Source organism: Mytilus edulis, chromosome 6 (genome assembly GCF_963676685.1).
Source record: "Mytilus edulis chromosome 6, xbMytEdul2.2, whole genome shotgun sequence".
In the NCBI taxonomy this organism is placed as follows: Eukaryota; Metazoa; Mollusca; class Bivalvia; order Mytilida; family Mytilidae; genus Mytilus; species Mytilus edulis.
Window position 1 is genome coordinate 6,206,983 of NC_092349.1, and position 25,663 is coordinate 6,232,645.

Consider the following 25,663-nt stretch of genomic DNA (forward strand, 5'->3'; position numbering starts at 1 on the left):
TTACACCAATGACATCTATTACAAGACAAAAAGAATCTATGCATGCTTTGGTAAATTCAATTAGAAATATCAAAACTGACCAAAAATAACTTACGACAAATTGCAAGTCTAACTGTCTAATGAGCTATTAGACAGAATTTTATATCAAAATCTAAAACTAAGCAACATGGTTTTATTACATAGAATGTTTTTAACAATGCATAACAAAAGTATTTTGAGAGTTATTTTACATTTAGTAATGTTTATGGTCAATAAATTTAAATGTGCTGTGAAATAATAATGCTGTTTAATATACACATCACAGTTTTTATCTATTTATTCTCTTTTTAACAAACAAACAACATTGGTATGATTTTCTCTTCTAGCTAGCATTTGTATCTAAAGGTTTATTTTGTTTAATTATATAATACCCGGTAAGCAGAATAGTTCTATTGATCATGTTGATCTATTTTATCATGTTCGCCGAACTTCTAATTATAGTATTTCTATTTTTTGTAACAAATATACAATATTGGTATGATTTTCTCTGCTTGCAATATCTAGTGGTGTTAGTCCTCTCCATTTAATGTTACAACCTGCTTCATGTTTTAACAACAATTCAACAACCTTTACATGACCTTTATAACAAGCTATAAATATGGGGGATTCTCCTGTTCTAATACACTTATTAATGTCAGCCTTATTGTTTATTAACATCTGTACTACTTCAGTATGTCCATCCTGACAAGCAATGTACAGAGGTGATGCACCAGTATCTTTACACTTGTTAATGTCAGCCTTATTGTTTATTAACATCTGTACTACTTCAGTATGTCCTATCTGACAAGCAATGTACAGAGGTGATACTCCATCATCATCTCTACACTTATTAATGTCAGCCTTATTGTTTATTAACATCTGTACTACTTCAGTATGTCCTTTCTGACAAGCCATGAACAGAGGTGATCCTCCAGTATCTCTACACTTATTAATGTCAGCCTTATTGTTTATTAACATCTGTACTAATTCAGTATGTCCTTCCTGACAAGCAATGAACAGAGGTGATGCTCCATCATCCATACACTTATTAATGTCAGCCTTATTGTTTATTAACATCTGTATTACTTCAGTATGTCCTTCCTGACAAGCCACGAACAAAGGTGATCCTCCAGTATCTCTACACTTATTAATGTCAGCCTTATTGTTTATTAACATCTGTACTACTTCAGTATGTCCATTCTTACAAGCAATGACCAGAGGTGATACTCCATCTTTACGACAATGGTTTACATTACTGGTACAATGACGTAAGCACCATGTAACCAGCTCAATATCTCCAATAAAACAACACTGAATTAATGGTGTGCTATTGTTTCGTGTGTGATATAGACTAGCCAATTGTTTCTGTTTTGATATTTCTATTCCATTCAAATGTACAAGGATTCTTTGTCTGAAGATTTGATCATCCATATTGATGTTACAGAAGACATGTACTACCTGTCCTCTAAACCAGTCCTCTACCAATCTATTTATATACATTTGCTGATATCTTTCTGATACATCTATTAAAAATTCATTTCTTTTACCTTTTTTTTCAAAAACAAACCTTTCACGAATAAAATCACTTGAAGCATTATTAATTAAACAATAAATCATAACACTGCCAAAGTAAAAAGCAAGAAAGTCAAACAGCTTGTCATGAATAGTTCTGTATAATTCACCATCCTTTCTGATAAATGTATGAGTTAGTGAATCCAGCTCATCACGAAGTACCAATCGAGATGTTCCTTTGACTACTTTACAAGCTTCATATGTGTTCTTTATAATTGTTTTGATATCTTTATCGACATCTTCTGTGAGCCATTCTTCTTTTAAACGATTGTTAAACATGACACAAAGAGCAAGTGCACAGTATTTGACATGTGCTCCCTCTGTTTGTAATTTGTCTATCTCTTCTTTGTAAACTGTAAATGGATTCTTAAAGAAATCTTCCATTATTAGATTTTTGTTTTTGCTGTATAATTGACATAAAAGAGGAAAACAGTCAAACATGTCATAAAATTCCCTGATCTTATAGGCGTTTGCTTTTAAGTAAAGTTCAGCAATAGATTGTTTTTCTGTTTCTGATAAGTGTTTATCTTCTGACAAAAGATTACATTCACAGGACTGATCAAAAGATAAAGATTTCATTTTTTCATCCTTAAAAACCTGAAGCCTACAAGACATGATTAATTTGACTGTTTTTTTTTCTATTAATGTTTTGATTTTTTCCATCAGATTTTTCCAGCTTTCTAACTTCATAGGATTTACGATATATGTTCCACAAAAGTCATCAACAACAAACAGGATTTTCTTACTTGGATTGTACCACTTGATAATTTTTTCAGGGTTTGTTACCGGTAAAATAACAAAGCCTTCTTCTTGCATTCGTAGAGCAACATGACGCATCAATGATGATTTTCCTGTTCCCGAACTTCCGGTGACAACAACACAACCATTTTCTTTAATACATTTTAATACACTCTTTGCTCCATTTGTTTCTATAAACATTTTGTCATCTTCTGTCCAAGTTTTTAATTCCTCTTTAATTTGACCTAAAAAGAAAGAATTTGATATTTCTTTAAAATTTACAATTATTTTGAGACTGACTTCTGTGATTTTGCCATACTGATATGTACTCATATACCTTATAAAATTTATAAAACTTTAGGACTTGAGCTTACATGATCAAAGTTATTCCTCAATAAAAGATATATTGGTTTTTTGATCCAAACAATATATTTTTATAGAACAAGCATTCTGTGAGTATTGCGTGGCATTAAGATATAGTCCCCTGCAGGTTAAAAATTTATTGTATTGAAACAAAATTATAACTTGATCTATAACTTGTCATGGTGTAAACTATATTACAAATATCAAGTCAATATCTTCAAGAATGACAAAAAAAAACGTGCGGAAAACTGATTATTTTAGTGAATTTTAAAGTCCAAGGACCATAACTCTGCACAAAATCATCAGGCCGGAAAAATATAGTTAACCTACATGTATTGCTTATAGTTTAAGAAAAACAGACCAAAACACAATAAAATGCTCCGCTGGGTCAGCTTGATACGACCGCAGAGGTCAAACCCTGAACAGTTGGGGCAAGTATGGACACAACATTCAAGCTTGATACAGCTCTTAAGACATGTAAGATGGATTGTGATTAAATATTTGACACAGCACAATTTCTGTCACAGAATGAACGTGGTCTAAGAACTTAAACATTTTAAATTAACCTATTATGGTCCAATATCCAGAATCGAAATACATGGTTAGATTCAGCATATCAAAGAATCCCAAGAATTTAATTTTTGATGAAATCTAACAAAGTTTAATTTTAGACCCTTTTGACCTCAATGTAGACCAATTTGATAACCGGGCCAAAATATCAAAAATCTAAATTCACTGTTGGGACCAAAACTCCCAAAATCAATCCCAACAATCCTTTTGAGGTCATAAACCATGTATTTAAATTTCATAGATTTCTATTCACTAATACTAAAGTTATTGTGCAAAAACCAAGAAGAATGCTTATTTGGGCCTTTTTTGGACCCTAATTCCTAAACTGTTGGGACCAAAACTCCCAAAATCAATCCATACCTTCCTTTAGTGGTCATAAGCCTTGTCTTAAAATTTCATAGATTTCTATTCACTTATACCAAAGTAATTGTGCGAAAACCAAGAAAAATACTTATTTGGGCCCCTTTTTTGGCCCATAATTCCTAAGCTATTGGGACCAAAACTCCCAAAATCAATCCCTACCTTCCTTTTGTGGTCATAAACCTTGTGTTTAAATTCTATAGAGATCCATTCACTTAAACTAAAGTTATACTGCGAAAACCAATGCGTCTTTGGACAACGACGACGACGCCAACGTCGTACCAATATACAACTACAAAACATTTTGAAAATGAGGTCAAGGTCAAATAAAACCTGGCAGACTGACATGCACATCAAACAAGTAAAACTGTGAGCTACTGCTCCCTGATAATACCCCCGCCGCAAGTGGATAATATTAATAGTGTAAAAATATACAAGTGTTCAGTAAACAGGAAGTTATCGAGTGATGACTCTGAAAACGCATCACACGGTATATCTGTCTTATATAAACCTTGAAACCAAATTTCAGAAATCCTTGTATTATAGTTCCTGAGAAAATTGTGACGAAATTGTTTTACTTGGCTATCATGTGTAAAATCATACTAGTGTTCTGTAAACAGGAAGTTGGCGAGTGATGAATCTGAAAACGCATCACACTGTAAAGCTGACTTATATCAAGTCTGAAACCAAATATCAGAAATCCTGGTAGTGCAATTTCCTGAGAAAAATGTGACGAAAAATTTTCAACTTGGCTATCAGGTGTAAAAATGATACAAGTGTTCGGTAAACAGGAAGTTGTCGAGTGATGAATCTGAAAACGCATCACACAGTATAGCTGACTTATATCAAGCCTGAAACCAAATTTCAAAAATCCTGGTAGTGTAGTTCCTGAGAAAAATGTGACGAAAAATATTCATGGGACTGACGGACTGACTGACAGACTGACGGACTAATGGACTGACGGAAGGACAGACAGAGGTAAAACAGTATACCCCCCCTTTTTGTCAAAGCGGGGGTATAAAAATATTTCCATACACCAAATATAGTTGACCTATTGCATATAGTGTTCGAAAAACAGACCAAAACACAAAAACTTAACTTAAACCACTGAACCATGAAAATGAGGTCAAGGTCAGATGACACCTGCCAGTTGGACATGTACACCTGACAATCATTCCATACACTATAAATATAGTAGACCTATTGCATACAGTATTAGAAAAACAGTACAAATCACAAAAACTTAACTATGACCACTGAACCATGAAAATCATGTCAAGGTCAGATGACACCTGCCAGTTGGACATGTACACCTGACAATCATTCCATACACCAAATATACTAGACCTATTGCTTATAGTATCAGAGATATTGACTTGACCATCAAAACTTAACCTTGTTCACTGATCCATGAAATGAGGTCGCGGTCAAGTGAAAACTGTCGGACGGGCACGAGGACCTTGCAAGGTAGGAACATACCAAATATAGTTATCCTATTACTCATAATAAGAGAGAAATTAAGAATACTAAAAATCCTATTTTTTTTTTCAAGTAGTCACTGAACCATGAAAAAGAGGTCAATGACAATGGACATATGACAGACGGAAACTTCGTAACATAAGGCATCTATATACAAAGTAGGAAGGGTCCAGGTCTTCTACCTACTGAAATATTAAGCTTTCAAGAAGTTAGCTAACACCCCATTCCCGCTGCCACTGGATCACTATCACTATGTCCAGCTTTCTGCGACAGAGGTCGTAGGCTCGACAAAAATCAACAATTCAGGATTGGGGAAGCAGAGATGGGTCGGATTACTTTCAATGTAATTGATTAAATTACAATTACTTTGTCATTTGTACGATTAAATTAAATTACTGATTACATCATTTCTGAAAGTATCTGATTAAATTAATGATTACTTTAGTAATGTAATCATGATTACATCTGATTACAATGAATTAAAAAAAAATTGAATGATGCGAATAATTAACTTTCAAACTTCATCTATTTGATAAACCACGAAAAATTCACAACATATATACATGAACATAATGTCACTGGTTATGACCTATTACACTTTATCATGAATTATTTCTGAATTATTTGAATTCAATTGAATAAAGGTCTATCAAGAATTTGATGTTTGTCTTCTGACCTCTTCCAGACTTCATATGTACATCAAGGTGCAGTTTCTAGGAGTTAAGATATTGATGAAATAAAGCTACCAGTTAAAAAGTACTGACAATGTAAAATTTTAATAGAATTGTTTAATTAAATTGCAAACAAAAAATAAGTACTAAAATCATTAAATTTTGCATGTCCAGTTCAAACATCTACCAAAAATTTTCCAACTTTTAATTTAGTTTGTGCTAATTAGATAATTTTTCAAATGTCTAATTTATCTTTTATCATATATACTGCCCTACAGCTATACACAACTGGTAATTGCAATAAAAACAAACCTTAATAAGTCTCCTACATGTCAATTCAAAGTTGACTAAAATCACAATATTAACCAAAGATTATAATTCAGGGGTTAAACTAAAGAATAGTATTAGGCCAGGGTTTTTTAATTTGTTGGTTTACGGATTTTCTCCATGAAAAAGTCGGGTCGGTCGGTCGGAAAAAAAAAGAAAAAAAATTATTCAAGACAGAAAAAATTATATGCAAAATAAATATATATTTCACCTTTCTAACAATATGTTTGTTATGCTATTTTGTCATCATTTCTTTGATTTTAGTTCGATGAAATTTTATTGCTCAGCTGTCATAAACATCGCATGACATTCTAATAATAATAATGTCCTGTAAAAAAAGGGGGGTACACGGACAAAGACGAAATTAAATCGTCATTTCATAACAAAAAGTAAAAAAACAGATTCGTGTAGCTCTTAATTAATTCCAAAAACTTGGTGAATAATGATCTTCAAGCAGGAAAACTGATAAAGAAAAAAAAATGTAAAAACGTCGTACGAAAATAAGTTTCAACACACGTGTCAAAAACGTAATAGACTCGTCCACTTGAAAAACGAGAATATCGGCTTAATCTGTTGTCATGCATTCCCGTTTTTTATCCAAATGGACAATATTTTTTTATTATCTATGAAACAAGAAAATTCCAAATGATTATTTAATATTCAGTACTTTAACTTGATGTCTTCCACCTGTCCACATTTGGACAAGTCTATTTCTATCAGATGATGCATCTTACGGACTGATTACAAATACGGGAAACGAACTTATTGTGTAATTGGTTTTAAACACAGGTTTCGTTTTGCAAAATTATTTGCGCAATTGACATTTCAAGGTCAGTTAAAATTGATTTCTCTTTTTTTAGAAACGACACCTGGAAGTTTTATTTTTTCACTGTACAGAAAGTGTTATCAATTTTATAAGTGATTAATGCAATCATTTCATAAAAAAAAATGAATATTTTAATTATTTTTCAGGGATTATGCATTTGTTAGGGTCGGCGGGAATAAAAAAGCATGAAAAGTCAATTTTATTTTTATTCTGGAAATCGACAAAATCGGGTCGGCGGATCCGTAAACCAACAAATTAAAAAATTCTGGCCTTACTTGAATAGAACAGTTATTATCAAATATATATGCACATCTTTAAATTGTGAATATATGCACAATATCTTTTACAATAGGCCAGTGATGACTTTTCAATACTGTATCAGTTTATTTTTTACTGAAGTATACATATCATTTAATATGCTAAAGTAAACACAGCTATTTTAACATGTTAAATATTTATTAAATATGAATAACAAAAAGGTTCATTTATTGACCATAAACACTGTTTTAAATTTTTTTCATTGTAATCAGAATGTAATCTAAAAGTAATCAGGATTACAGGGTATTTTGAAAAGTAATTGATTAAATTAAATTACATGTAATCAGATTTTTGGCTGATTAATGCTTACAATGATTACTTGAAAAATTGTAATCGATTACAGCTAATTAACGATTACAATTACAATTACCCCAAGTCTGTGGGGAAGTAAATTATAAATAGGACAGATTTTTCTAAAATATTCAGGGTAGATAGAGTTTGTTATGCTAACCATATTTCCCCTTTCAGTTTTTCTCAACTGGCTCTAGTTTTCCAGATACTAATCAAAACTGTAGTGTTCCCCCTATGTTATATTTTTATAGCCATAGTGGCCATGTTGATTGCTCAGACTGGAGGAAAATTTCAAACTATATAGTTGACATCCTTTACACATGATACACGAACAGACAAACTTTGGTTTCAATCAATTGAACAGTTTAACAGAAGGAGATTTTTCAAGAAAAGTTTAGAGACAACAGACTTTAAGATAAAACAAAACTTACCTCTATGACAACTAGCCCAGTTGTTAATTTTAGAGTAGAATGTTTTACACTTTACCTGACAACAGACAACAACAACTGACACCAAGTGACAACAATAGCTCCTTTGATGCTTTAGGTCAGGGGAGATAAAAACCCAAAATACAAGAAATATAGTAAATATTGAAGATAAATTCCCTTGTTTTATATATCCTTAGCTATATAACTCTACAACCTTTGTAAATGATTATAATGTACCTCTGATGTTCCACGGTATTGGGTCTTTCAAAAGTTCTGTCACCTTAGAGTGCTCAGTCTGTAAAGTACTGTGGGAAACTTGTAACTTCCTCAGATTTTCCGTCACTTCTAAGTGCTCCGTCCCCAAATTTTCCACTGTTTGTCCTAATTCTTTTATCTTTTCCTGTGATTGTTTGATTTCCAGCATAATTTCCTGATTTGACTGATCTAAGATTTTAACCTTTAACTCTTGACACTCTTGATTCATTGGCTGACCACCCAGTCTACTTACTGCCTACAAAAATATTTTGAAAAAGAATAGTATTCAATCAAAACTCCATATAACTCAAAATTATTGTTAACAGACTTTTTCATGAATGCATTTCACACCCATCTTATTAGAAAAATTAACATTTGAAGTCACTGAGGCATGAGATAGGGAAAGCTCATACACTGCATCCCTATATCTTGTTCATCGAAATTGTGAGGAAAAACAAATACATGTTGGATCAATGATTTTGAAAGAAGGCACCCATTAACATTTTTACTTGCGGTAGATCCTCTGGGCCCTTCATAACCTGTCAGTGATATTATATATATATATAATATATAAAATCACTCATACTTAAGTTATGTAACACTTACATCAGATATATTACTCCATGCTGTATTGAAATCACCAGTGGTCATTTTGTTACTATCATGATGGGCTAATATATTCCTGTACCATTTAATCCTTGCTAGATCAGGTCCTGGAGTTGTCTCCACTGGTAGTGGTAGTCTGTCAAAGCCATTGATTGGCTGAGTAACAGATGTTAAGTTTCTGATCAAGCAAATCATCAATGTTACATCAAATGTTGTGGAAACAGGTACACCTATAACAACGAAAGAATTATAATTAATAACATCTATAACATCAAAAGTAATAAAATCGGGTACACTGATAACATCAAAAATATTTGAACTAAGTTCACCTGTAACATCAGAAGTAATAGAATCAGGTACACCTAAAACATCAAAAATATTAAATATTGAAATTAAAAAGTAAAATCACAAAAATACTGAACTCATATCGGAAAATCCCTAATCACATCATGCACATGGCAAAATCAAATGACAAAACACATCAAAAACGAATGGACAACAACTGTCGTATTCCTGACTTGGTACAGGCATTATTAAATGTAGAAAATGGTGGATTATTTTCGTTGCACTAGATAATTATTTTGTTTAAACTGAGATAACATTTTTAAATATACCATATATGCAACAGTATGTTACCATAGGATAAAGATAAAGAAGAAGAAAGAAGCAACATCAATTCTGAGGTGAATTCAATCACACATATACTCTCCATATTAACATAAACTCATCATAGATAGCAGGACTAAATTTTATATATACGCCAGATGCGCGTTTCGTCTTCAAAAGACTCATCAGTGACGTTCAAATCCATTAACATGTTAAACTTAAATTCATTGCATTGGGGTTTTCTTAGCCACATAGCATGTATAAACATACCATTTCTTGGAAACAACAGATTCCACTGAGCCTGGTTCAAAACTCTTTTTAATTTTAAATCCTGAAGAGTGTTGTAGTTTGTATTCAGTGTTGACGGTAGATAAGTAGGTGGAAATTCTCTGTCAAAATAAGTACGGACTGCTCTTGGTGACACTCCTTTCAATAACAAAGCTAAGCGTACATAATTCTCTTCTTCCAAGAGGGGTGCCATCATTCTACAAATCCTTCTATTTACAATTGAAACCTATACCATTCTTAATATGGTCCATGTGGTTCTGAAAATAAAAATAAAATTCTAAAAATGATATAAAATCAAAGAGCTGAAAGCTCTGAAGAAAAATGACGCCACTGTCTCTAATATTGGGATAGTTTTTATGCAAGTCTTGATTTTCACATACCGTAATTTGTTTAACAATGCAACATGTCTCGTAAGCATATAATTGATATTCGTATATGTGTGTGTGTGAAGTGAAGGTGCCAACTGGCTGGTTTTTTTTTAAAGACAAATGAATAGGTCAAGACTACCTGAATTGTACAAATAAATCCCGTGGAAAGGCTTCTATATTTCTCACTGGTACATAGGCTGAATCCGGGTCCATTCGCGTCCATTCACGTTTGCGCCAACTCATGTTCGCCCCCTTTCACTTTCACACCCTACATGTTCGCAACTAATCTTAATTGGTTTTGTGTTTAATAACTCTGTAAGCAAGTGTTTTCTTATAAGTATAATTGTTGTCATTGTCTAAAAATAAAGTGAGACAGCATTTTTTTTTTTGTGTTGAATAAATCTTAATCATGTTTTGGATAGCGTATTGTTAAAGATAATAATAATCCTTTCTAAATAAAGTGGTATTTTGTCAACGTTTTATTTAGCGTTGAATAACTCTTAATCATGTTTTGGTTAGTGTATTGCTATACTTTGTTTCATTGACCTCTTTCATAATGAAGTGAGATTCTGACTAATTTTTTTTCTGTGTGTTGAATAAATTTTATCATGTTTTGGTTATAATAGTGGATTGCTATATTTTGGTTCCTATATCTTATTGTTTCGTTGTTTCAGATCAAAGGGCTTTAAAACAATTATCTTTTGTGTTTTTCCTTTAAAATCTTCAATGTTTTACTCATACCAAGCTATAAATACATTCAGTATTTACACCAAAGCAATTTAAAACAACAATCATGATTTTCCAATTATTCAACTTGAATTTGAATTAAAATTGGGCGCGAATGAGTAGAGTGCGAACAAACCTTGGGTGTGAACGTGCGAGGTGCGAAAGTGTATTGGGCGCAAACAGACCTGATACCACATAGTCTGAAACCCCTTCTCCCACAAAATATGAAGTAAATTAAAAACAAATTGTTCAGAGAACAATTGAAGTCTTTCCACTAGAAAAGATCTATTTTTATATTGAAATATGAAAAATCAGTTTAAAATGTTAGTTCCTATGGCTTTATGACGTCCTATTAACCTATGACCTTGACCTCAATTTCAAGGTCACAAACCATGGACCTTGAATCAAAATATCCTAGGTCTTTAATATGTTTGGTTAATGAGTACTACCACTTGACGCGTAATTTTAAATGTAAGATGGACAAAAACTCCCTTTTATTGTATGCGCAGCCTTTCAACCAAAATATACAAGTAAGGACATGTCGCAACTAATAATTTATGAAAAATTATTTGTCAAAATGTCATACAGTATTTGAAAAGAAGTGAAAATAAGCCAAAATCAAAATTTATAATATGACCTGGACCTTTGACATTGACCTCATTTTCATTTTTAGTACCAATGACCTCATGAAGACCTTAGGTCTCTATCAGTTATGGTTTACCAGTTGAAAATGCATATCGCTTGAATCAAATGAAAAAGGGGGAATAACTCTCATATGGAGTCCCCATAGAGCTATGGTTCAAACGAATATTCTTATCCTAAATATGTAACGAGCAATTTGGTAAAACAAAATCTTTTACGGTTACGAAGGAGAGGTGGCCACAAGAAAAACAGTGTTTGGGGAGATAACTCTTACAACATAATGTATTTTGTTATAATTACATTTGATATATGTTTCATTATAATACTTTATTCTGATTGGCTAACTGCACATCACATGTTATTCCTCAAGCAATTGCATCACTCAATAAAACTTTTCATTCATGATAACACGTGGTCCCACAATAAAGTGCACAGATGAATTGAATAAAAAAGTTATAAAATTCGTGTTTTCATGATCCTAGCTAAAAAAAGTAATTATAAGTATTGAATGTTTCTTTTTGTAACCTCATAGGGTTGCAAAAGTGTTGACCGTGTGCACATTTTTAGAATGAAGCGCTTACGCTTACGCGCTTCATACAAAAAGTACTTCGGTCAACGCTTTTACACCTCAATGAATTTACAAAAAAAAAGCATTCAATACTTAAATGCAGTTGTAAATTTTTAAAGCAAAAAGAGTTAATACTAACTTTCACTTTTTTTGGATGTTCATGTACATTTTGTATGTATTTATTTTTCTCAACTACATGAATTTTTTGGTGTATTTTTAATGATATATATGAGTAGTCCAAATAATTATTACGTCTGGCAAGGCTTTTTAAATTTTATTCTGGGACACCTTCCTATGACCACAAGGCTATGTTAATTTTTTTCTGGGACGCCTTCTTAGGAAGCCTTCCTACGAACGTCTTAGGAAGGCGTCCCAGAAAAAAATAAAATAGCCTTGTCAGACGTCATTATTATTTGGACTAATACATGAGATATTGGATATTTTTATGCATTATTTAACCAGTTGAGTCTTTTACAGGATTGTTTGTTTAATGCTGTTTAAACATTACTGAAAAAAAACAAACACCTTAAATTTGCTAATTATTTGGCATGAAAGTTTGATTTATTGAAAGGGACTCATAGTTTTCCATTTAATTTTAATAATTGTCTAATGGTTAAAACAATGGCACTGGCTACGGTTACATGGAAATGTAACAATAATAAAAATATTATTGTTACATTGTAGAGTAAATGCCGGAATGCATGGTTGGGTAAGGACCTGTTTAATTACGAATGTAACAATAATTATTGAGGCTACGGTTACATTGCGTTATTGTTACATGAAAAACAGCAATGTACGATGGGATTAGTAATAGCCCTTTATAGCTTGTTGTTCGGTGTGAGCCAAGGCTCCGTGTTGAAGGCCGTACTTTAACCTATAATGGTTTACTTTTTAAATTGTTATTTGGATGGAGTGTTGTCTCATTGGCACTCACACCACATCTTTCTATGTCTAAATAATAAAAGTTGAAGACATTTATTTTATATTTACAATAAATACATTTATTACATACAATGACAATTTCTACCAATCCAGTAAGTGGTTTTTAAAGTCCAACACATTTTTGATGAACAAAATTCCGTCCTCCACGGATACGTGTACATATAGAAGTTTTTAGTATTTAAGTTACAGTTAGCAAACTTTGATTTTGATTTATCGATTTGCGTCAAGTTGTATAGCTGTATGAAATGTATTTCTTGATATTGTCATGATTGTTTCAGTTTCGTTTAAAACGCATCCCAAGTTTTCATTTTTTTTCACCCTAAACAAAATTGGTTCAAATTATAATGTCAGTATTAGAGTAGGTGTGCAGTTATATATAAATAATTTAAAAAAGTGAAACCATTGAACTATATTTTTCGCCTTTGACACTCCTAATCTTGAGTAGTATCTTTAAGAACCCTTCTAAACCATTAATACGTAAAACTATTCAAGTTATACACCATTTGTTGAATAATATATTTATTATTTATCAGTATTACAAGTATTGTTTAGTACATATGAAAGAATTAAGCAATACAACTATAGAAGATTAAGTTTAATAAATCTAGCGTACATTGCTGTTTTTCATGTAACAATAACGTCATGTAACCGTAGCCTCAGTAATTATTGTTACATTCGTAATTAATCGGTTCCTCTCCCAACTTTGCATTCCGGCAATTAGTCTCCAATGTAACAATAATATTTTAATTATTGTTACATTTCCATGTAACCGTAGCCAGTGCCTAAAACAATAGCTTCGTTGTTTACTTTTATACACAACAAGATATTCACTTTGGTTTCGTTGTTTACCTAATATTCACTATGTACTTGGTAACAGTTATTAATTAATTGAATAGAAAATATTATAATAAATATTATTGGAAGCCGAATTGACGTCAAATAGGTGCCGATTTGACTAGATGCCAATTTAACCAGGTGCCGACTTGACTTGTACGTTTCAATTCCTCTGCGATCGTTTGCGGTATTTTCTTGAGAAAACCTATTTTCCATCATCAAAGAGAAGAAGAAACTGCTTGAAATGATTCCCGAACGCTTCGTGATTGTTAAAATAAGTTTAATTCACTCAAAAAACAATTTTAAAACTTGCGATGTTTAAACAGGAAGTTTCAAAAGCACGTGTAAAAGAAGAAATTAACCGGTGAGAGTGGAAATCCGTACATAACATATATCACTATAGTACGACTTTTAAAGCAAAACAGTTTTATCCTTTTGTAAAACAGTCTTAAATATACCTATCACATTAATGTTTGAAGGGTCTTAAGCTTATTCAAACCATATAAGTCGGTATGAAACACCAAAACGGAATGATAATAACCGATTACGTTTTGTAGTTTACAAAATTCTGGACTGGTTCCTGTCAAACTACAACACTTTGTTCGACTGTAGTGGAATACAAACAGAAACCAGTTAGTTTGTAAACTGGTTCCTGGCTGATTACTACACAATGCTCATGCATAATGATAACACAAGCACATTCCTCCAGTTTGTATTGAAATTAGTAAATACGAAACCAAGCGCGGTAGGCAGAGAAATCAGGTCGGCAGTTATGGAACAATGACTGCGTCATTTTCCAAAAATGAATGATAATTCAAAATAGCAAAACCTTAATCATCAAAAGAGCAATAAGCTACATTTCCTTATTTAAAATATTGATAAGAGGGTTTTTGCTCCTGTTGTGTAAATGTACGAGGAACAATGTGGTAATGTATGTGTGCATCTATAATACTTAAATAACGAGGTCCAAATTGTTAAAACTAGAAATAATGTTTGTTTTGTAAGTAAAATGTACATTACCTAATCACAATTCCCTAATGACAGCAGTGCTGATTTTCAATTATGAGAATTTAATTTGCCAAATAATTTCTGCAATTATAGTATACTAAAATAACGAGGTCTAATTTGTTAGCCAGGATGACGCAATTTAAATGAAGAATCAAAGAATTCAACTTTATATATAACTAATATACATGATATATCAATTACACCATTCCATGCAGGCCCTTATGTTTTCCAAATAATTAGTATTACCGATAGTTAACAAGTAAATGTTATTGGTCAAATCCAATACCGATACCAATAGCATGTGTCACATGTAGTTTCCGGTTGTACATGTTGTATGTATGTATGTTCTGTATATTCCTCCTTTATTGGGAGCACTACCAAGGGTTAAGATGTAAAGGCGGACATTAAACACACTGTACTGTGGTACAGATTTAGTGTGAGTATTTGCCTTCCAAGTTGTAGTAAGAAATTTAGGATGGGCCCAAACAAATAGATCTTGAAAAAAGAGAAAAATGCTCTTTTTTGGGATGTTGTTTCTTTGACACATTCCCCATTTCCATTCTCAATTTTATTTTAAAACTGTTCACCTTATAATCAGACGACAATACAAATACTAAAACTCCAGACTAAACATCAGCTATAGGCGTTACGGTATGTACTTTAATTCAGTCATATCACAGGTGTGTTCTAGTACTATCATATAACCAAGGCCAGTACTATGCTTGTTCCTGACCTGGTTACTCATCTTGCTAGGTTGGGGGAACTAGCTGGTAGCTTTCATATGAATACATGTTAACGTAACACAGATTCAAAGTTCAATATATAATGTTTATTAAATCAGCATTCAGTATAGTTTATCAATCACAATAATCACATAAGTTCATGAGACATAATAAAACAGCATGTCTAATATAAATCCAAGTCTATAACACCAGTGTTCAATACGTGACTATAAAGCAAGTGTTCCAAACTGCATGGTCAACTTATATATATTGTATTTCATTATTCAATTTTACATACATTAATACTCAATATATTTACTTTACATAATAAAGCTTATTTATCTATTTTCCCAAATATCAAGTCTTTGTGACATAACCTAAAATCTTAAAAAGTAAGAAATCCCTTTTGTATATATATAGCACTTCTCTAATCCTTTATTCTCTATTGTCATTTAGGCCTCAGGGGATTACATAATAAATTGCTTTACACTTATCTAAAATTGTGAAGATTTATATTAACTATTTATCAAGTAAATTATTTCTTAAGCTAGTGCTAAATATCTTAACTAATACTGAATTATAACAATTATTCAAATTCCACATTTTAACATTCTTGCATCTAAAATATACTGGTTATACCCTTCCCTTTGTCGCCAAGATTGCTCCTGCAATCTTCAATTTAAATACAAAATGCATCATAAAAAAAAAATGTTATACACATATCATATAGTTCAAGTGAATTACTAAATCCTGTCAATAAGATATAACAATATATTGTGAAGCAATTGAATCACTGATTCCTGTCAATTAGATATTACAATATGTACAAAAAAATTATGGTGAAATCATTAATTAATTTACTGAATCCTGTAATAAAACATTAATAAATATATATACATGTACATGTTCTTGGTTTGGGGAATGGTCAAGTTTAGATTGTCCATATCAGGGAAGTTCTCTGAAGATCACTAATATTGACAAGTCCAACTCTCACATAATGACAATGAGCTCATTGCATACTTCATGAAGTATTTCTAGGTGCACAAAGGGGCATAAAAATAGCAATATATATACAATACAGCTGAAATATAAGATTATCAATGTTTTATCCATATCGGTCATCAGCTACAAGTTAAAAATATTAGTAATCATATCATATATATTTTTCATAAAAATAAAATTATCTATGTCTTACACATGAGTATGTAATATATCAAAGAATTATCTAGTTAATATAACTGAAACACAAAACATTAATTAATAACATATCATAAGCAAAACATATCAATAAGCAATTATAACTGTTTTTGTATTAAATACATATTCAATACATATATAGGCAATATTTTGTTCTTGGGTTCAATCGTCATATTCCATGCAAACGCAATTTTTTGGGGAAAACACATAATTGAAAGTTTTTACGGCTTAATGTTCATATATTTCTGGTTCAAGTTTTAACTTTAACATCTCATTGTCTCTTTATCTATTTATGTACGGTTATAAAAATGTCAATATATATTTTATATATCACAAATCTCTGCTAATTAGTTCCTATAATATTAAATAAATTTTCACTAGATACATATTATATGTCCATCATTGTTTGTCTTTCATTAACTTTTAAAAGCACAATAGGGTCACTTCTATGGGTCCACCAATTCATCATTTTGTGGGTCCACCATTTCTTCATTTTGTGGGTCCACTATTTCTTCATTTAGAGGGTCCACCATTTCTTTAACTGTGTGTCCACCATTCTTCATCTGTGTGGGTCCACCATTTCTTCGTTTTGTGGGTCCACCATTTCTTCATCTGTGGGTCCACCATTTCTTTATCTGTGGGTCCACCATTGGTAGGTTACTTCATGAATGTAAGTGCAACCAATATCATAATCATACATGACACCAATTAACCCTTATCTCTTATTTTAATTAATTCATTTGAATTGGGGAATTTTTTTTATTTATTTATCTCTTAAATATTCACTAGAATACTACAATTTTAGGTCAGTAACTGAACTACCTATTTTATAAACATTACAATAAATAACATACTACATGTAAGAATTTCTAATTCTTTTCCCTTTATATTTTATCTTAATTTCCTATACTTTCTCGTCTTATTTCTATTTATTTAGCAACTGTACCCCAGTTTATTTTGTACTTCCTAATTAGGTACTCTTTAAATATTTGTTTCTCTTCAACTAAAAATATTTAAGTTATAATAAAAAAAGACAACAGCTCAAAAATAGTGATGCCTATATACAATGTATGTATAGGGACCACTTGATAGTTCTATTTGTATCATTGATAAAGTACATTTTGTATAATCTGAAGTAAAATTGGTTTAAAAGTACATCAGTAGATGTGCCGTCTACCTGCAATATTTAAGGATCTAATAGTAAGAACTACTAATGTAATGAATACATTTGTCCAGCAGGATTAAATTAACAGACACTATAATTAACTTCTGAATATTGTGTACTTTAACCAGAAATTCAGAACAAAAATAACATTTTTCAAAGATACAAAAGAATATTGTCACAATGCATTTATGTATGCTAATAATACTGCTTGAATATCTTAAGTTATAACATCCTTTTTTTTTTTTTTTTCTATACTTAGTTTCTTAGTCCAGTTTAAATTTAATATTTTGTACGCAGCCTTTTCATTTTTGTACATTAACTAGCAATCATTTTATATAATCTGAATTAAAATTGGTTTTTAAAACGTACATCAGTAGCTATAGTTGTGCCGTCAGCCTGCAATATTTAAGGATCTAATAGTTATAACTACCAATGAATACATTTGTCCAGCAGGAATTAACTGACAGACACAGTATAACTACTGATATGGTTGTACTGTAACCCGTTATTTAGAACAAAATAACCGCTTTTCAATAACACAAAAGAGTAAGCATTGTATCATTGCATTGACTCATTTTCATTTAAGGTGAAACAAAATACTTATTCCTTTTTATTTTTTTATTTTTTTTACTTAATCTAGCAGAATATAAATATCTGTACAAAGTATATCCATTTTAATTTATACTCTCAGTATTATTTAAGGGTACATTGAATACATTTCATTTACTTATACATATCTTTTTCAAAATCTATGTGCTTTATAAGCTTTAAGAAAGTCAATCCAAAAATATTATACTATCATTCACATTCTTAAGCACTGCTGATAATTGATTTTTCTATATCTAATTTTATGTCTATAATTACCTAATTTCAAATGGATAATATTTTCCAAAAGGGGGGCTATTATAATGTTTTCCGTAAGGGGGGCTATCAGAGCTAAGGAGGGGTCAGGATAAACTGAACTAGACATGTTGAGTCTTTTAGAGGGAAAATCCTATCTAAAGATCTTGACAACTTTAATTACAAAATAAAGTAAAATTTAAAGATTTGGTGTCATATAAGATCATAAATAAAAGGTTGACTCACCTCTGCACACTCAGGAAAATGCACTGTTTCCTATATGGAGATATGCTGACTCTTGTCTTCAGGTATTCAGGTTCGCATCCCACGTGTATCCCTCCTTAGTACCGGAAAGCTCGGTCACTCCGCCACGTATAACCAAGGCCAGTACATTGCACGTTCCTGACCTGGTTATTCATCTTGCTAGGTTGGGGGAACTAGCTGGTAGCTTTCATATGAATACATGTTAAAGTAACACAGATTCAAAGTTCAATATATAATGTTTATTAAATCAGCATTCAGTATAGTTTATCAATCACAATAATCACATAAGTTCATGAGACATAATAAAACAGCATGTCTAATATAAATCCAAGTCTATAACACCAGTGTCCAATACGTGACTATAGGCAAGTGTTCCAAACTGCATGGTCAACTCATATATATTGTATTTCATTATTCAATTTTACATACATTAATACTCAATATATTTACTTTACATAATAAAGCTTATTTATCTATTTTCCCAAATATCAAGTCTTTGTGACATAACCTAAAATCTTAAAAAGTAAGAAATCCCTTTTGTATATATATAGCACTTCTCTAATCCTTAATTCTCTATTGTCATTTAGGCCTCAGGGGATTACATAATAAATTGCTTTACACTTATCTAAAATTGTGAAGATTTATATTAACTATTTATCAAGTAAATTATTTCTTAAGCTAGTGCTAAATATCTTAACTAATACTGAATTATAACAATTATTCAAATTCCACATTTTAACATTCTTGCATCTAAAATATACTGGTTATAATCATACATTTAACATTTTACAGTGACTGTCTTGCTTGGATTTAAGACAACTGACTACTGGATTTTCTTAACTATAGATCAAGTGATTCTGTATGACCAAAATCAAAATGGTGTTGTCAGTTAAGAGATGAAATAGTCCCAAACGTGACAAAACAATTCAAACCGAAGAACAATCTACTACCCCACATTGCCCTAGCTAGCAGATAACACTTTTTTTCATCTTACCACTTTTAATTAACATGCTAAAGGAGTGAACAAAAACCCAATAAATAATGTTTCAAATCAGCACGGAAGTAAAATATGTTGATTCAGGAAGAATATTGGATTGTCAACTCTTATTTCTGATTATTTTGACTGAAAGAAACATGATATAAGTACTAAATCATGAAAAAGAGGGTAAAATTATTTTAAAATATTTTGACAATACATGGACTAGAATATCATGAATATATCTTTATTAACAATGATTAAGTTAAGTACATTTGTAAGTTAGCTGTTTCTCATGTATGAATTAAGTTAAATTATGTCCCCTTCTACATAATCAATTTAATCATGTTAATTACCTTTTTGTGCTTTTTCGGGGTCAGAAAATTAAAACAATTCATGACCTTTGCTTAGAAAATAAATAAACTATCTAATCAATCTGACATACATTGTACAACATTGTACAATGGTAATGACATTCTTTGTCCCAAATAATGATCTCATGTATGTAAAGAAACCCCTAATGCTAACTCTATTTCTGCAAAATATGGGGGCTCATTGAATAAGTAAAGACCACTTAACCATTTACTTGTCCACAAAAAGGTCATGCTGGTGTCATGTTACCAAAGAACTTCAAATTAAACCCAAAGAAATCTAATATAGCTGTACTGTTGTGAAGAAATACTAGAGGCTCTTAAGAGCCTGTGTCACTCACCTTAGTCTATGTGCATACATGTATAAAACAAAGGACACAGATGGATTCATGACAAAATTGTGTTTTGATGATGGTGATGTGTTTGTAGATCTTACTTTACTGAACATTCTTGCTACTTACAATTATATCTATAATGAACTTTGCCCATTAGTAATAGAAGAAATTATTTGGTAAAATTTACAAAAATTTACCAAATTAATGAAAATTGTAACAATTGACTATAAAGGGCAATAACTCCTTAATGGGTCAACTGAACTGACCATTTTGGTCATGTTGACTTATTTGTAGATCTTACTTTTCTGAATATTATTGCTGCTTAAAGTTTATCTCTATCTATAATAGTATTCAAGATAATAACCAAAAATGGCAACATGAAAAAAATAATTTTAGAGTCTAACATCAACCACACTTCAATAACCTACTGTGTGAGGGCTGTATTGCCAGTCAAGGTCCTTAAAAAATACATAAATAAGTCCTTGGAATAATGTATACAGCTGTACAGATAGATGCACACTGAACGCCTTGTAACTCGTGAATTGAATATAAATATGGAAAAGGGGTTATGGCTTGGCATGAATTGTTAAAGTATTAAACATTAATCTATCAAAACCATAAGTGCATTGTACCAATAATAGTTTTAAATTATTTGCAGTTAATACTTAACCATTGGAACTTATTTTGGAAACTCGTAGTTTTAAAATATAAAAAAATGTCCCCATAATCATGTAAATACTTAAATTCAGCTTGAAAAAAGTTTGTACTCGTTATGACCTGAGATGTTCTTCTTCAATGCAGGTCATGACAGGCATACAATCCTCCTTTTTTTTCTTCACACAAGTACAGCTACATGTATACACCATTTCACAAGTTATTGTCTGGAAACAGGAAAAGTGCTTATTTCGGCCCTTTTTTAGCCCCTAATTCCTACACTGTTAGGACCATAACCCCAAAAATCAATCCCAACCTTCCTTTTGTGGTTATAAACCTTGTGTTTAAATTCCATAGATTTCTATTTACCGTATTTATTCTATTTAAAGCCCCCCTTCTAATTAACGCCCCCTACCGAAAATCGTGCGTTCAGTACTTCTAATAAACGCCCCCATTTTGTAGTTTAAAAATAAAATTGAAACTAACCCATTACAATATTGCAAAGATAACGACCTGGTCACTCAAAAACATGAAATGAAAAGTCAATAATGCCCATGTTTTAATCCACTACGATAATAGTTTAATACAACAGAGTGTGCACAAGTTCCAAAAATAGATCTGTCAGTTACACAGTACGCTATTAAAGTTCAACGTTATAAACAGGCATGCATTTCTAAACTAATATTGAATAAATTTATACATCAAATGTTAGGCCAACTAAAATTAATTAGTAGATTTTCATCCAAATTTTTGAAAAAAATGGGGCGGGTGGGAGGATTTTATTTTTTAAATTTTATTTCATATGAAACCTTCTTGTCATGTGTTATTCATATATGCAAGTGTAATAATAAGCTTATATCATCTAAATACACCAATAAGGTATCGTGTATAATATAAGACAATAACAATCAAAACCAAGGAGTAACCAAAGACTCATAAAACCAAAAGACATTTACATCAACAGTTACAAATAATAAGTAGGAAACAACACGAACTCCACTAAAAACCATGAGTGAAATCAGGTGCTCCGCAAGGGTAAGCATTTCCTGCACCGTATACGGCACCCGTCATGTTATTTCTTTGTTCAGTTCGGTAATAATGTAAGGTTGTTATGAATGAGGAAGAATATCACTGAGATATGATTTCTGACACACTTTTGTCATAATGGCCAATCAGCTCATGATGGCGACTATAAAATTGCTTGAGTGATGACCTTTATTTGATTGATTCATAGCCCTGTCTTAGCAACTTTTGAGAAAGCAGTATTCCTTGTTCAGGTGTAACACCACTAATTCGGGCCCGGCCAGAAAGCACATACCAGAAAGTAGTACATATTTAACACAAAATAGTTCCTATGCAGGAGTGTAACTTTCAAAATATGTATAATATTTAGGTACTTTTGGTATCAAATGAAAGCTGATCATTGTAGAACACGTTTGGACTTTTAATTTTAAATATTGAAAAAACTGCACCAAATTTTAAAAAGAGGGTACATTTTATCTGTTTGTCAGATCTGAAGTACCTGTTTTGGTACAGCCGAAGTTCCAGGAACAAGTTCTTTCTTATATGCCATTAAAGGTATGTTGATTTTTTCAGTACAAGACACCATAAAGTTTTGCTTTGAAATGCAATGATTGCCACTTTATTTGAACTTAAAACAAAGAGGTGTGCCTGCTTGAAACGGAGGAATTTAACATAGAAAGCAATGGGACCATGAATTAGTGGTGTACTTCCTTCAACAAAATCAACGTACTTTGAGCTATAGCTCTAGAGTAACGTACCAACTGAGACACATGCATATTATAACTCCATATGCTGGTGCCGCTTTTTTCAAATTCATAAATATATATCTCTGATTGGCAACCACTGTTCTACATGTAATTGCCGCTTTAGAAACCTATTTTATAGTAAACAGCAGAAATCATGGAGAAATGCTCTCTTCAGTTGGACTACCTACATCAAATGTGTTTTTCTTTCTAAACAATGTTTTGTTGTCCTAATAAAATGAAGCAAGTGCATTTGTATGCAATACAAGTACGATAAGTACAGAATAAAATGCAAACTCAAACAGTGTTTAAATAATAGGATCGGTCCTTAATATGCAAGATGCAAATATAATTACAATGTAGAACATAAAGTTGTTTAATGACACTATCGTGGGTATTGGGGCAGAGGATGTTTTCTCTATTTCTAAAAAAACGAAATTAAGGCTAAATCTAAATCTAAGAGCTTGCTATAAACTAATAATAAATTAAAAATGCGTATGTTTGTCGATTTTTTTAACTCAATATACGGTCACCAATCTAAAAAGTTCATGCTCGTGTTAATTTCTTTATTCCAGTCAAATGTGTTCCACGATTCTAACGATTTTGGGTTTCATTCACAGTCCAAATTTCTTGACACAAAGTCATTGCATAAATAAAATAAATCCAAAGTGTTTTACTCACAAACATTTGTGTCATTTGTGACATACGGCGATTTGCGTTCTTGGACACAGCGTATTACTCGTAACTCGAATTTTTCACGCCCTTCTCGTAATCAATCTCTATTCTCGGTAAATAATGTTGTCATCATAGATCAGCAGAATATATCGACTTAATCATTCAGTAAGACTATGCTAAGAAATACGAAAACCGACATTTGAAACAGGAAGTTTTATATGAAACGAAATTATCGACGGTTACCCGTAACGGAAATGAACAAAATCCGGATATCGTATTTTTTTCAAAAATAAAAAAAAATCGGGGTGGGAAGATTTCAGAGGGGCGGGCGGGGATGAAAATCTATCAATTAATTTTAATTGGCCTTATCGTTTTTATTGAGGTCACATTACCGATAAACGCTATTCATAGATTATGGAGACAAAAAGAAACGAGTATGTTACTATAGTCTGTTTCAAAAAATTTAAGGTAAAGGTCAATGAAGTAAGGTACAAAATTTGTTTCTCTAATTGACGCCCCCCTTTTGGAAATTGTCTTCACCCCGGGGCGTTTATTAGAATAAATACGGTACTTATAGTAAAATTATTGTCCGGAAACCAACTGTCTTCGGACGACGACGACTGATATCATTATACAATGTACGACCGCATTTTTTTTTTGCGGTCGTATAAAAATGTAGTACTATATGATAGAAGGACGAGTTGGCGAAGATACGAGTTGACATCATTCCGAGGACGAAGACCTGTGTGATGTGAAATCGAAAGTAGACTTAATTTTTACTGTGTTTTGTGTTTTATGTATACCTTATCATCTGTTTCAGTCTTGTTAAATTAAATTTATTTTAACAGCTGCTGCTGTAAATCTTTACTTGAGTCACTGTACACACTGTTAAAAATCTCCCTCACACAGGTTGATTAACAATCAACAAACAAAATCGGATAATTTTGCGCCCTCTAGCGGTCTACTTCTTTTACTGGTACCCGATCGTTATTGACAAGTAGTCATACTCACTGATATTTTACGCAGGGAACCAACACAAGGATTTTACATGTGTGTATGTAGAATCCTCCGTTATCCAGAGCACCTCTCAAAAGCATAAACAAATTACCTCCTTCTTTGATATACGAAATATATACTGTATTTATGTTTCTGAAGAAACTAATAATGATTGAAATCTGAATATTTTCAGAGTTGCAATTAAGAAATAAGTATTGTATATGACAATATACTCTGCTTTGGTATTTTTAAATACTAATTTGTAAAGGAAACATAAAAATTCAATCTAAATAAATTCTTGCATCCTACAAAAAAAAAATGTTTATAAAAAATAATTATTATATTTCTACGTTAATTATTTCATACCATTTTAGTATTTAACTTTTATGAGTAAGTATTGTTTATTTTTTTGTATTGTAATATATCATATATCCATAAAACGGAAAGTATAAAGGTAAATTTATTCAAAATTTTATCTAAATTTTAAACGGTCGTGAAAAAAAATACTTGTGTGTTTTCTAATCATAAAGCATGATTTTAAATCCTGGCACCTCACAACAACCGTAAAATGATTTACAATAATCACAACAAAATTTAATTACAATTATATTAATGCTGATTGTTCTATACTGTTTTAGTATGGATTTAGAAGTCTTTGCTTATAGTTTGTATAGTAATATATTCACAAAGTGGAATGTTAGAATTTAAAAATAGATTCATTCGATAAATAAAATGCCCATCCGTAAATACTTGACGTTCTTGTTTATGGATATTATATATATTCAAAAGAATTTGAAAAAAAAATACTAACAGGAACGTTAGTTTATTATAAAATTTTAATTCAATTTTTGTTTGTTTGTTTTAATAGTTTAACCTTATAGCATCTACATATTTGTAC

At 31.4% G+C, this 25,663-nt stretch overlaps 1 protein-coding gene across 1 annotated transcript; it reads right to left on the minus strand.

Moving 5' to 3' along the window:
- Positions 1–434: 434 nt before the first annotated feature.
- LOC139527021 (uncharacterized) lies at positions 435–24,747 on the minus strand. The gene is made up of 5 exons (XM_071322263.1): positions 24,573–24,747; positions 9,699–9,973; positions 8,823–9,052; positions 8,199–8,472; positions 435–2,573 (listed from the first exon to the last, which is right to left on the minus strand). Exons 2-5 carry the CDS (start codon positions 9,910–9,912, stop codon positions 475–477), a joined length of 2,817 nt encoding a protein of 938 aa, XP_071178364.1. The 5' UTR covers positions 9,913–9,973; positions 24,573–24,747; the 3' UTR covers positions 435–474.
- Between the last annotated feature and the right edge of the window lie 916 nt (positions 24,748–25,663).

Coding starts and splice junctions, on each gene's coding strand:
- LOC139527021 (XM_071322263.1), bottom strand. CDS start 9,912: ATGATGGCACCCCTCTTGGAAGAAGAGAATTATGTACGCTTAGCTTTG. Junction 8,473..8,822: donor CATGGAGTAATATATCTGAT/GTAAGTGTTACA, acceptor ATATTTTTGTAG/GCAGTAAGTAGACTGGGTGG. Junction 2,574..8,198: donor AATACCGTGGAACATCAGAG/GTACATTATAAT, acceptor CTTTCTTTTTAG/GTCAAATTAAAGAGGAATTA.